The sequence below is a fragment of the Petromyzon marinus genome, chromosome 72 (assembly GCF_048934315.1).
Source record: "Petromyzon marinus isolate PM22_M1 ecotype Great Lakes invasive population chromosome 72, UKy_Petmar_22M1.pri1.0, whole genome shotgun sequence".
Taxonomy (NCBI): Eukaryota; Metazoa; Chordata; class Hyperoartia; order Petromyzontiformes; family Petromyzontidae; genus Petromyzon; species Petromyzon marinus.
The window spans coordinates 1,660,087-1,672,635 of NC_133738.1; the positions used below are offsets into that span (position 1 = coordinate 1,660,087).

General features: G+C 62.9%; 1 protein-coding gene across 1 annotated transcript in view; it reads right to left on the minus strand.

Moving 5' to 3' along the window:
• LOC142906919 (receptor-type tyrosine-protein phosphatase C-like) overlaps positions 1-12,549 on the minus strand; it is a 105,345-nt gene that overhangs the window by 37,397 nt on the left and 55,399 nt on the right. Inside the window, exons 13-14 of the mRNA XM_076055641.1 lie at positions 10,421-10,464; positions 8,763-8,878 (exon numbers count right to left, since the gene is read on the minus strand). Of these exons, the coding sequence (XP_075911756.1) occupies positions 8,763-8,878; positions 10,421-10,464 (160 nt within the window). The remainder of the gene's footprint in view (positions 1-8,762; positions 8,879-10,420; positions 10,465-12,549) is intronic.

A 12,549-nucleotide genomic window follows, 5' to 3' on the forward strand; every position in this document is an offset into this window, starting at 1 on the left:
TGTCTCCCCGTGTCTCCCTGTCCCCGTGTCTCCCTGTCCCCCGTGTCTCCCTGTCCCCCGTGTCTCCCCGTGTCTCTCTCCCCATGTCTCCCTGTCCCCCTGTGTCTCCCCGTGTCTCCCCCTGTCTCCCTGTCCCGCTGTGTCTCCCTGTCCCCCTCTGTCTCCCCGTGTCTCTCTCCCCGTGTCCCCGTGTCTCCCCGTGTCTCCCTGTCCCCCTGTGTCTCCCCGTGTCCCCGTGTCTCCCCGTGTCTCCCTGTCCCCGCCCGTCTCCCTGTGTCTCTCTCCCCGTGTCTCTCTCCCCGTGTCTCCCCCTTGTCCCCACGTGTCTCCCTGTGTCTCTCTCCCCGTGTCTCCCCGTGTCTCTCTCCTCGTGTCTCTCTCCCCGTGTCTCACTCCCCGTGTCTCCCCGTGTCTCCCCGTTTTCCCTGTCCCCGTGTCTCCCCGTGTCTCCCCGTGTCTCTCTCACCGTGTCTCCCCGTGTCTCCCCGTGTCTCTCTCCCCGTGTTTCTCTCCCCGTGTCTCTCTCCCCGTGTCCCCGTGTCTCCCTCCCCGTGTCTCTCTCCCCGTGTCCCCGTGTCTCTCTCCCCGTGTCTCTCTCCCCGTGTCTCTCTCCTCGTGTCTCTCTCCCCGTGTCTCTCTCCCTGTGTCTCCCCGTGTCTCCCCGTGTCTCTCTCCCCGTGTCTCTCTCCCCGTGTCCCCGTGTCTCTCTCCCCGTGTCTCTCTCCCCGTGTCTCTCTCCGTGTCTCTCTCCCCGTGTCTCCCCGTGTCTCCCTGTCCCCTTGTCTCCCCGTGTCTCCCCGTGTCTCCCTGTGTCTCCCTGTCCCCGTGTGTCCCTGTCCCCGTGTCTCCCTGTCCCGTGTCTCCCTGTCCCCGTGTCTCTCTCCCCGTGTCTCCCTGTCCCCGTGTCTCTCCGTGTCCCCGTGTCTCCCCGTGTCTCCCCGGGTCTCCCCGTGTCTCTCCCTGTCTCCCTGTCCCCCGTGTCTCCCCGTGTCTCTCTCCCCGTGTCTCCCCGTGTCCCCGTGTCTCCCTGTCTCCCCGTGTCTCCCTGTCCCCGTGTCTTCCTGTCTCCCTGTCCCCCGTGTCTCCCCGTGTCTCACTCCCCGTGTCCCCGTGTCTCCCCGTGTCTCTCTCCCCGTGTCCCCGTGTCTCCCCGTGTCTCTCTCCCCGTGTCTCCCTGTCCCCCGTGTCTCCCTGTCCCCCGTGTCTCCCCGTGTCTCCCCGTGTCTCCCTGTCCCCGTGTCTCCCCGTGTCTCCCCGTGTCTCCCTGTCCCCGTGTCTCCCCATGTCTCCCCGTGTCTCCCCGTGTCTCCCTGTCTCCCCGTGTCTCCCCGTGTCTCTCTCCCCGTGTCCCCGTGTCTCCCCGTGTCTCCCTGTCTCCCCGTGTCTCCCCGTGTCTCTCTCCCCGTGTCTCCCCGTGTCTCCCCGTGTCCCCGTGTCTCCCCGTGTCCCCGTGTCTCCCTGTCTCCCCGTGTCTCCCCGTGTCTCCCTGTCTCCTGTGTCTCCCTGTCCCCCCTGTCTCCCCGTGTCTCCCCCTGTCCCCCGTGTCTCCCTGTCTCCCCGTGTCCCCCTGTCTCCCCGTGTCTCCCCGTGTCTCCCGTGTCTCCCCGTGTCTCCCTGTCCCCCTGTGTCTCCCCGTGTCTCCCCGTGTCTCTCTCCCTGTGTCTCCCCGTGTCTCCCTGTGTCTCCCTGTCCCCGTGTCTCCCCGTGTCTCCCTGTTTCCCCGTGTCTCTCTCCCCGTGTCTCCCCGTGTCTCCCCGTGTCCCCCCGTGTCCCCGTGTCTCCCCGTGTCTCCCTGTGTCTCTCGCTGTCTCCGTGTCTCCCCGTGTCTCCCTGTCCCCGTGTCTCCCTGTCCCCCGTGTCTCCCTGTCCCCCGTGTCTCCCCGTGTCTCTCTCCCCATGTCTCCCTGTCCCCCTGTGTCTCCCCGTGTCTCCCCCTGTCTCCCTGTCCCGCTGTGTCTCCCTGTCCCCCTCTGTCTCCCCGTGTCTCTCTCCCCGTGTCCCCGTGTCTCCCCGTGTCTCCCTGTCCCCCTGTGTCTCCCCGTGTCCCCGTGTCTCCCCGTGTCTCCCTGTCCCCGCCCGTCTCCCTGTGTCTCTCTCCCCGTGTCTCTCTCCCCGTGTCTCCCCCTTGTCCCCACGTGTCTCCCTGTGTCTCTCTCCCCGTGTCTCCCCGTGTCTCTCTCCTCGTGTCTCTCTCCCCGTGTCTCACTCCCCGTGTCTCCCCGTGTCTCCCCGTTTTCCCTGTCCCCGTGTCTCCCCGTGTCTCCCCGTGTCTCTCTCCCCGTGTCTCCCCTTGTCTCCCCGTGTCTCTCTCCCCGTGTTTCTCTCCCCGTGTCTCTCTCCCTGTGTGCCCGTGTCTCCCTCCCCGTGTCTCTCTCCCCGTGTCCCCGTGTCTCTCTCCCCGTGTCTCTCTCCCCGTGTCTCTCTCCTCGTGTCTCTCTCCCCGTGTCTCTCTCCCTGTGTCTCCCCGTGTCTCCCCGTGTCTCTCTCCCCGTGTCTCTCTCCCCGTGTCCCCGTGTCTCTCTCCCCGTGTCTCTCTCCCCGTGTCTCTCTCCCCGTGTCTCTCTCCGTGTCTCTCTCCCCGTGTCTCCCCGTGTCTCCCTGTCCCCTTGTCTCCCCGTGTCTCCCCGTGTCTCCCTGTGTCTCCCTGTTCCTGTGTCTCCCTGTGTCTCCCTGTCCCCGTGTCTCCCTGTCCCCGTGTTTCCCTGTCCCCGTGTCTCCCTGTCCCCGTGTCTCTCTCCCCGTGTCTCCCCGTGTCTCCCTGTCCCCGTGTCTCTCCGTGTCACCGTGTCTCCCCGTGTCTCCCCGGGTCTCCCCGTGTCTCTCCCTGTCTCCCTGTCCCCCGTGTCTCCCCGTGTCTCTCTCCCCGTGTCTCCCCGTGTCCCCGTGTCTCCCTGTCTCCCCGTGTCTCCCTGTCCCCGTGTCTTCCTGTCTCCCTGTCCCCCGTGTCTCCCCGTGTCTCACTCCCCGTGTCCCCGTGTCTCCCCGTGTCTCTCTCCCCGTGTCCCCGTGTCTCCCCGTGTCTCTCTCCCCGTGTCTCCCTGTCCCCCGTGTCTCCCTGTCCCCCGTGTCTCCCCGTGTCTCCCCGTGTCTCCCTGTCCCCGTGTCTCCCCGTGTCTCCCCGTGTCTCCCTGTCCCCGTGTCTCCCCATGTCTCCCCGTGTCTCCCCGTGTCTCCCTGTCTCCCCGTGTCTCCCCGTGTCTCTCTCCCCGTGTCCCCGTGTCTCCCCGTGTCTCTCTGTCTCCCCGTGTCTCCCCGTGTCTCTCTCCCCGTGTCTCCCCGTGTCTCCCCGTGTCCCCGTGTCTCCCCGTGTCCCCGTGTCTCCCTGTCTCCCCGTGTCTCCCCGTGTCTCCCTGTCTCCCGTGTCTCCCTGTCCCCCCTGTCTCCCCGTGTCTCCCCCTGTCCCCCGTGTCTCCCTGTCTCCCCGTGTCCCCCTGTCTCCCCGTGTCTCCCCGTGTCTCCCGTGTCTCCCCGTGTCTCCCTGTCCCCCTGTGTCTCCCCGTGTCTCCCCGTGTCTCTCTCCCTGTGTCTCCCCGTGTCTCCCTGTGTCTCCCTGTCCCCGTGTCTCCCCGTGTCTCCCTGTTTCCCCGTGTCTCTCTCCCCGTGTCTCCCCGTGTCTCCCCGTGTCCCCGTGTCTCCCCGTGTCTCCCTGTGTCTCTCGCTGTCTCCGTGTCTCCCCGTGTCTCCCTGTCCCCGTGTCTCCCTGTCCCCCGTGTCTCCCTGTCCCCCGTGTCTCCCCGTGTCTCTCTCCCCATGTCTCCCTGTCCCCCTGTGTCTCCCCGTGTCTCCCCCTGTCTCCCTGTCCCGCTGTGTCTCCCTGTCCCCCTCTGTCTCCCCGTGTCTCTCTCCCCGTGTCCCCGTGTCTCCCCGTGTCTCCCTGTCCCCCTGTGTCTCCCCGTGTCCCCGTGTCTCCCCGTGTCTCCCTGTCCCCGCCCGTCTCCCTGTGTCTCTCTCCCCGTGTCTCTCTCCCCGTGTCTCCCCCTTGTCCCCACGTGTCTCCCTGTGTCTCTCTCCCCGTGTCTCCCCGTGTCTCTCTCCTCGTGTCTCTCTCCCCGTGTCTCACTCCCCTTGTCTCCCCGTGTCTCCCCGTTTTCCCTGTCCCCGTGTCTCCCCGTGTCTCCCCGTGTCTCTCTCCCCGTGTCGCCCCTTGTCTCCCCGTGTCTCTCTCCCCGTGTTTCTCTCCCCGTGTCTCTCTCCCTGTGTGCCCGTGTCTCCCTCCCCGTGTCTCTCTCCCCGTGTCCCCGTGTCTCTCTCCCCGTGTCTCTCTCCCCGTGTCTCTCTCCTCGTGTCTCTCTCCCCGTGTCTCTCTCCCTGTGTCTCCCCGTGTCTCCCCGTGTCTCTCTCCCCGTGTCTCTCTCCCCGTGTCCCCGTGTCTCTCTCCCCGTGTCTCTCTCCCCGTGTCTCTCTCCCCGTGTCTCTCTCCGTGTCTCTCTCCCCGTGTCTCCCCGTGTCTCCCTGTCCCCTTGTCTCCCCGTGTCTCCCCGTGTCTCCCTGTGTCTCCCTGTTCCTGTGTCTCCCTGTGTCTCCCTGTCCCCGTGTCTCCCTGTCCCCGTGTTTCCCTGTCCCCGTGTCTCCCTGTCCCCGTGTCTCTCTCCCCGTGTCTCCCCGTGTCTCCCTGTCCCCGTGTCTCTCCGTGTCACCGTGTCTCCCCGTGTCTCCCCGGGTCTCCCCGTGTCTCTCCCTGTCTCCCTGTCCCCCGTGTCTCCCCGTGTCTCTCTCCCCGTGTCTCCCCGTGTCCCCGTGTCTCCCTGTCTCCCCGTGTCTCCCTGTCCCCGTGTCTTCCTGTCTCCCTGTCCCCCGTGTCTCCCCGTGTCTCACTCCCCGTGTCCCCGTGTCTCCCCGTGTCTCTCTCCCCGTGTCCCCGTGTCTCCCCGTGTCTCTCTCCCCGTGTCTCCCTGTCCCCCGTGTCTCCCTGTCCCCCGTGTCTCCCCGTGTCTCCCCGTGTCTCCCTGTCCCCGTGTCTCCCCGTGTCTCCCCGTGTCTCCCTGTCCCCGTGTCTCCCCATGTCTCCCCGTGTCTCCCCGTGTCTCCCTGTCTCCCCGTGTCTCCCCGTGTCTCTCTCCCCGTGTCCCCGTGTTTCCCCGTGTCTCCCTGTCTCCCCGTGTCTCCCCGTGTCTCTCTCCCCGTGTCTCCCCGTGTCCCCGTGTCTCCCCGTGTCTCCCCGTGTCTCCCTGTCTCCCCGTGTCTCCCCGTGTCTCCCCGTGTCTCCCTGTCTCCCGTGTCTCCCTGTCCCCCCTGTCTCCCCGTGTCTCCCCCTGTCCCCCGTGTCTCCCTGTCTCCCCGTGTCCCCCTGTCTCCCCGTGTCTCCCCGTGTCTCCCGTGTCTCCCCGTGTCTCCCTGTCCCCCTGTGTCTCCCCGTGTTTCCCTGTGTCTCTCTCCCCGTGTCTCTCTCCCTGTGTCTCCCCGTGTCTCCCTGTGTCTCCCTGTCCCCGTGTCTCCCCGTGTCTCCCTGTTTCCCCGTGTCTCTCTCCCCGTGTCTCCCCGTGTCTCCCCGTGTCCCCGTGTCTCCCCGTGTCTCCCTGTGTCTCTCGCTGTCTCCGTGTCTCCCCGTGTCTCCCTGTCCCCGTGTCTCCCTGTCCCCCGTGTCTCCCTGTCCCCCGTGTCTCCCCGTGTCTCTCTCCCCATGTCTCCCTGTCCCCCTGTGTCTCCCCGTGTCTCCCCCTGTCTCCCTGTCCCGCTGTGTCTCCCTGTCCCCCTCTGTCTCCCCGTGTCTCTCTCCCCGTGTCCCCGTGTCTCCCCGTGTCTCCCTGTCCCCCTGTGTCTCCCCGTGTCCCCGTGTCTCCCCGTGTCTCCCTGTCCCCGCCCGTCTCCCTGTGTCTCTCTCCCCGTGTCTCTCTCCCCGTGTCTCCCCCTTGTCCCCACGTGTCTCCCTGTGTCTCTCTCCCCGTGTCTCCCCGTGTCTCTCTCCTCGTGTCTCTCTCCCCGTGTCTCACTCCCCGTGTCTCCCCGTGTCTCCCCGTTTTCCCTGTCCCCGTGTCTCCCCGTGTCTCCCCGTGTCTCTCTCCCCGTGTCTCCCCTTGTCTCCCCGTGTCTCTCTCCCCGTGTTTCTCTCCCCGTGTCTCTCTCCCTGTGTGCCCGTGTCTCCCTCCCCGTGTCTCTCTCCCCGTGTCCCCGTGTCTCTCTCCCCGTGTCTCTCTCCCCGTGTCTCTCTCCTCGTGTCTCTCTCCCCGTGTCTCTCTCCCTGTGTCTCCCCGTGTCTCCCCGTGTCTCTCTCCCCGTGTCTCTCTCCCCGTGTCTCTCTCCCCGTGTCTCTCTCCGTGTCTCTCTCCCCGTGTCTCCCCGTGTCTCCCTGTCCCTTTGTCTCCCCGTGTCTCCCCGTGTCTCCCTGTGTCTCCCTGTTCCTGTGTCTCCCTGTGTCTCCCTGTCCCCGTGTCTCCCTGTCCCCGTGTTTCCCTGTCCCCGTGTCTCCCTGTCCCCGTGTCTCTCTCCCCGTGTCTCCCCGTGTCTCCCTGTCCCCGTGTCTCTCCGTGTCACCGTGTCTCCCCGTGTCTCCCCGGGTCTCCCCGTGTCTCTCCCTGTCTCCCTGTCCCCCGTGTCTCCCCGTGTCTCTCTCCCCGTGTCTCCCCGTGTCCCCGTGTCTCCCTGTCTCCCCGTGTCTCCCTGTCCCCGTGTCTTCCTGTCTCCCTGTCCCCCGTGTCTCCCCGTGTCTCACTCCCCGTGTCCCCGTGTCTCCCCGTGTCTCTCTCCCCGTGTCCCCGTGTCTCCCCGTGTCTCTCTCCCCGTGTCTCCCTGTCCCCCGTGTCTCCCTGTCCCCCGTGTCTCCCCGTGTCTCCCCGTGTCTCCCTGTCCCCGTGTCTCCCCGTGTCTCCCCGTGTCTCCCCGTGTCTCCCTGTCCCCGTGTCTCCCCATGTCTCCCCGTGTCTCCCCGTGTCTCCCTGTCTCCCCGTGTCTCCCCGTGTCTCCCTGTCTCCCCGTGTCTCCCCGTGTCTCTCTCCCCGTGTCTCCCCGTGTCCCCGTGTCTCCCCGTGTCTCCCCGTGTCTCCCTGTCTCCCCGTGTCTCCCCGTGTCTCCCTGTCTCCCGTGTCTCCCTGTCCCCCCTGTCTCCCCGTGTCTCCCCCTGTCCCCCGTGTCTCCCTGTCTCCCCGTGTCCCCCTGTCTCCCCGTGTCTCCCCGTGTCTCCCGTGTCTCCCCGTGTCTCCCTGTCCCCCTGTGTCTCCCCGTGTCTCCCTGTGTCTCTCTCCCCGTGTCTCTCTCCCTGTGTCTCCCCGTGTCTCCCTGTGTCTCCCTGTCCCCGTGTCTCCCCGTGTCTCCCTGTTTCCCCGTGTCTCTCTCCCCGTGTCTCCCCGTGTCTCCCCGTGTCCCCGTGTCTCCCCGTGTCTCCCTGTGTCTCTCGCTGTCTCCTTGTCTCCCCGTGTCTCCCTGTCCCCGTATCTCCCTGTCCCCCGTGTCTCCCTGTCCCCCGTGTCTCCCCGTGTCTCTCTCCCCATGTCTCCCTGTCCCCCTGTGTCTCCCCGTGTCTCCCCCTGTCTCCCTGTCCCGCTGTGTCTCCCTGTCCCCCTCTGTCTCCCCGTGTCTCTCTCCCCGTGTCCCCGTGTCTCCCCGTGTCTCCCTGTCCCCCTGTGTCTCCCCGTGTCCCCGTGTCTCCCCGTGTCTCCCTGTCCCCGTGTCTCCCCGTGTCTCCCTCACCTCGAACTCGTGCTGGAAGCCGGCGACTCCCGGCGTCTCCCTCTCCCCCCGTGTCTCCCTGTCCCCCGTGTCTCCCTGTCCCCCGTGTCTCCCTGTCCCCCGTGTCTCCCTGTCCCCGTGTCTCCCTGTCTCCCCGTGTCTCCCTGTGTCTCCCCGTGTCTCTCTCCCCGTGTCTCCCCGTGTCTCCCTGTCCCCGTGTCTCCCCCTGTCTCCCCGTGTCCCCGTGTCTCCCCGTGTCTCCCCGTGTCTCCCTGTGTCTCCCTGTGTCTCCCCGTGTCTCCCCGTGTCTCCCTGTCCCCCTGTGTCTCCCCGTGTCTCCCCCTGTCTCCCCGTGTCCCCGTGTCTCCCCCTGTCTCCCTGTGTCTCTCCGTGTCTCCCCGTGTCTCCCTGTCCCCCCGTGTCTCCCCGTGTCTCCCTCACCTCGAACTCGTGCTGGAAGCCGGCGTCTCCCGGCGTCTCCCTGTCCCCCCGTGTCTCCCTGTGTCTCCCTGTGTCTCCCTGTCCCCCTGTGTCTCCCCGTGTCTCCCTGTCCCCCGTGTCTCCCTCACCTCGAACTCGTGCTGGAAGCCGGCGTCTCCCGGCGTCTCCCTGTCCCCCCGTGTCTCCCTGTCCCCGTGTCTCCCCGTGTCTCCCCGTGTCTCTCTCCACGTGTCTCCCCGTGTCTCCTTCACCTCGAACTCGTGCTGGAAGCCGGCGTCTCCCGGCGTCTCCCTGTCCCCCCGTGTCTCCCTGTGTCTCCCTGTGTCTCCCTGTCCCCCCGTGTCTCCCTGTGTCTCCCTGTCCCCCGTGTCTCCCTCACCTCGAACTCGTGCTGGAAGCCGGCGTCTCACGGCGTCTCCCTGTCCCCCCGTGTCTCCCTGTGTCTCCCTGTGTCTCCCTGTCCCCCTGTGTCTCCCCGTGTCTCCCTGTCCCCCGTGTCTCCCTCACCTCGAACTCGTGCTGGAAGCCGGCGTCTCCCGGCGTCTCCCTGTCCCCCCGTGTCTCCCTGTCCCCGTGTCTCCCCGTGTCTCCCCGTGTCTCTCTCCACGTGTCTCCCCGTGTCTCCCTCACCTCGAACTCGTGCTGAAAGCCGGCGTCTCCCGGCGTCTCCCGGCGTCTCCCTGTCCCCCCGTGTCTCCCTGTCCCCGTGTCTCCCTCACCTCGAACTCGTGCTGGAAGCCGGCGTCTCCCGGTGTCTCCCGTGACCTCACAGCCTCCGCGAGGTCGCTGGCCGCGATCGGCTCCAGGACGAGCAGACGGCTCTCATCCTCCCCATCTGCATCATCATCGTCACCATCGTCATCGTCACCATCATCACCATCACCATCACCGCCATCACCATCACCATCATCACCATCACCACCGCCATCACCATCATCACCATCACCATCATCACCATCATCACCATCGTCATCATCACCACCATCATCATCATCACCATCATCACCATCATCATCACCATCGTCATCATCACCATCACCATCATCACCATCACCGCCATCACCATCATCACCATCATCACCATCACCACCACCACCATCATCACCACCATCATCATCACCATCACCGCCATCACCATCACCACCGCCATCATCATCACCATCACTACCGCCATCATCGCCATCGCCACCAGCATCATCATCATCACCATCTGCATCACCGTCACCACCATCGTCATCATCATCATCACCATCACCGCCATTGTCATCATCATCATCACCATCACCGCCATCATCACCATCATCACCACCGCCATCGTCATCATCACCATCATCACCACTATCACCGCCATCACCGCCATCACCATCGCTACCGCCATCACTACCACAATCATCACCACCACCACCACCACCACAACCACCATCACCAATGGTTAAATAAAGGATGTGAGTCACTAGAGATGGTGAATCTCAATGGTGGTGGTGGTGGGTCACCAATGGTTAAATAAAGGATGTGAGTCACTAGAGATGGTGAATCTCAATGGTGGTGGTGGTGGGTCACCAATGGTTAAATAAAGGATGTGAGTCTCTAGAGATGGTGAATCTCAATGGGTGTGGTGGTGGTGGGTCACCAATGGTTAAATAAAGGATGTGAGTCACTAGAGATGGTGAATCTCAATGGTGGTGGTGGTGGGTCACCAATGGTTAAATAAAGGATGTGAGTCACTAGAGATGGTGAATCTCAATGGGGGTGGTGGTGGGTCACCAATGGTTAAATAAAGGATGTGAGTCTCTAGAGATGGGGAATCTCAATGGTGGTGGTGGATCACCAATGGTTAAATAAAGGATGTGAGTCTCTAGAGATGGTGAATCTCAACGGGGAGCCCACTCTACAATGGTTAAATAAAGGATGTGAGTTACTAGAGATGGTGAATCTCAATGGTGGTGGTGGTGGGTCACCAATGGTTAAATAAAGGATGTGAGTTACTAGAGATGGTGAATCTCAATGGTGGTGGTGGTGGGTCACCAATGGTTAAATAAAGGATGTGAGTTACTAGAGATGGTGAATCTCAATGGGGGTGGTGGTGGGTCACCAATGGTTAAATAAAGGATGTGAGTCTCTAGAGATGGTGAATCTCAATGGTGGTGGTGGGTAACCAATGGTTAAATAAAGGATGTGAGTCACTAGAGATGGTGAATCTAAATGGGGGTGGTGGTGGTGGGTCACCAATGGTTAAATAAAGGATGTGAGTCACTCGAGATGGTGAATGTCAATGGGGGTGGTGGTGGTGGGTCACCAATGGTTAAATAAAGGATGTGAGTCTCTCGAGATGGTGAATCGGGGAGCCCACTCTACAATGGTTAAATAAAGGACTCACCAATATCGATCAGCCTCACCCTCTCACCAGTGATGTTTACAGTTCTAGGGGAAACAGAGTGGGCAGTGTTAGAGGTGAGTGGGTGGGTGGGTGGGTGAGTGGGTGGCTGGGTGAGTGAGTGGATGGGTGGGTGAGTGGGTGAGTGGGTGGGAGAGTGGGTGAGTGGGTGGGTGGGTGAGTGGGTGGGTGGATGGGTGGCTGGGTGAGTGAGTGGATGGGTGGGTGGGTGAGTGAGTGTGTGAGTGAGTGGGTGAGTGAGTAGGTGAGTGAGTGAGTGGGTGGGTGGGTGAGTGGGTGAGTGGGTGGGTGGCTGGGTGAGTGAGTGGATGGGTGGGTGGGTGCGTGCGTGAGTGGGTGAGTGAGTGGGTGGGTGAGTGGGTGGGTGGGTGGGTGAGTGAGTGTATGAGTGAGTGGGTGAGTGAGTAGGTGAGTGAGTGTATGAGTGAGTGGGTGAGTGAGTAGGTGAGTGAGTGAGTGAGTGGGTGGGTGAGTGGGTGAGTGGGTGGGTGGGTGGGTGAGGAGAGGCTGCCACTCCTCTGTCGGGAGCTGGACCGGTACCGCCTGGATCTCTGTGGCATTAAGGAGGTCCGGTGGACCGGCTCTGGCTCCTGCCACCATGAGAGGTGGACAGTCGGGGCAGCAGACTGCCAAACAACAGGGTGTGGCTCTTCTTCTGAACAAAATAATTAAGGGGGTGTGGAAGCGTGGCGGTGAGGTGTGGGAAGCTGTAAGCCCCAGGCTACTTTGGGCTCGCCTTCCCATCAACCGGAGGCGAGGAGTGGTGGTCGTGGTTACTTATGCCCCCACCGAAGACGAGCATCCGTGGAAGGATGCAGGCAAGGCCGATGAGTCAGATGCCTTCTATGACCTCCTGTCACAGGTGCTGGCTAAAGTGGCCCCTCGGGATAGAGTCATCATGTTGGGTGACTTCAATGCCCGAGTTGGTCATGATGCTGGCACCTGGTCTGGAGTGATTGGAGGGCATGGGCCAGATCAGCTCAATAACAACGGTAGGAGGCTGCTAGATTTTTCTGCGGCCCGTGGGCTTGTAATTACCAACACGCTGTTCCGGCATCGGCGCATCCACACTACATCATGGATGCATGCCGGGTCCAAGCAAGAACATCTGCTGGACTACATCGTGATGGAAGAGCGGATGCGAGCCCATGTCCTTGATACCAGGACCTACCGTGGAGCTGATTTGCCCTCTGACCATCGACTTGTCATCTGTAAGATGTGCCTGCCATTCTTCCACTCTGGTGGTGGGTGTACACCCAAGACCCCATTCAAACCCCATGGTCTCAACTCGCTGATGAAAGTTGCGAGAATATCATCATCGCCTGCGGCTGGGGTTGGCATTGTCCCCCACTCCTCCTGATGTCGAGGGTAAATGGGCGAGGTTTAGGACTGTGGCTCATGCAGCTGCAATGGCTGCTTTGGGTACACGGTTCAGACCTCCCCAGAGACCCTGGCTGACAGAGGAGGTGTTCAGGATGGTTGAGAAAAAGCGACAGGCCCACTGTCATCGGCTACAGAATGCCACGTCAGAGAATGAGGAGGCTTACCGCAGCCTTCGCTCGGAGGTTCGGAGAGCCGTGAGGCGCTGCAAGGATGGGTGGTGGTCGCGGGTTGCTGAGGAGATGGAGTCTGCCTCAGTGGCCCGCGATCACAAATCTCTATTTAACTCCATCAAGAAAGTAACCTGCAGCACCACACCTATTACCATCATTAGGGGAAAAAACGGTGATCCAATCTCCGACCCCCAGGAACAGGTTTGCAGATTTGCTGAGCATTTCTGTGAGGTCCTGGGGGAGGGAAATACCCTCATCCAGGAAAACATCGTGGCACAAAGTGAGCATGACCCTGCTGAGGCTGCGGTGCCTCAATTATCGGAAGAAGTCACCCCCTGTGAGTGGCTGGCTGAAGTGCCATCTGTTGAGGAAGTACTGAAGGCGATCGGGAGTCTGAGACCAGGAAAAGCACCGGGCAGAGATGATCTCCCCAGCGAAATGCTGAGGGAGGGTGGCGTTTGTGCACAGACTGCCCTACATGACATCATAACAACAGTCTGGACCACTGGACGGGTTCCGCAGGATTGGAAGGATGCCCTGGTGGTCCCCATCTTTAAG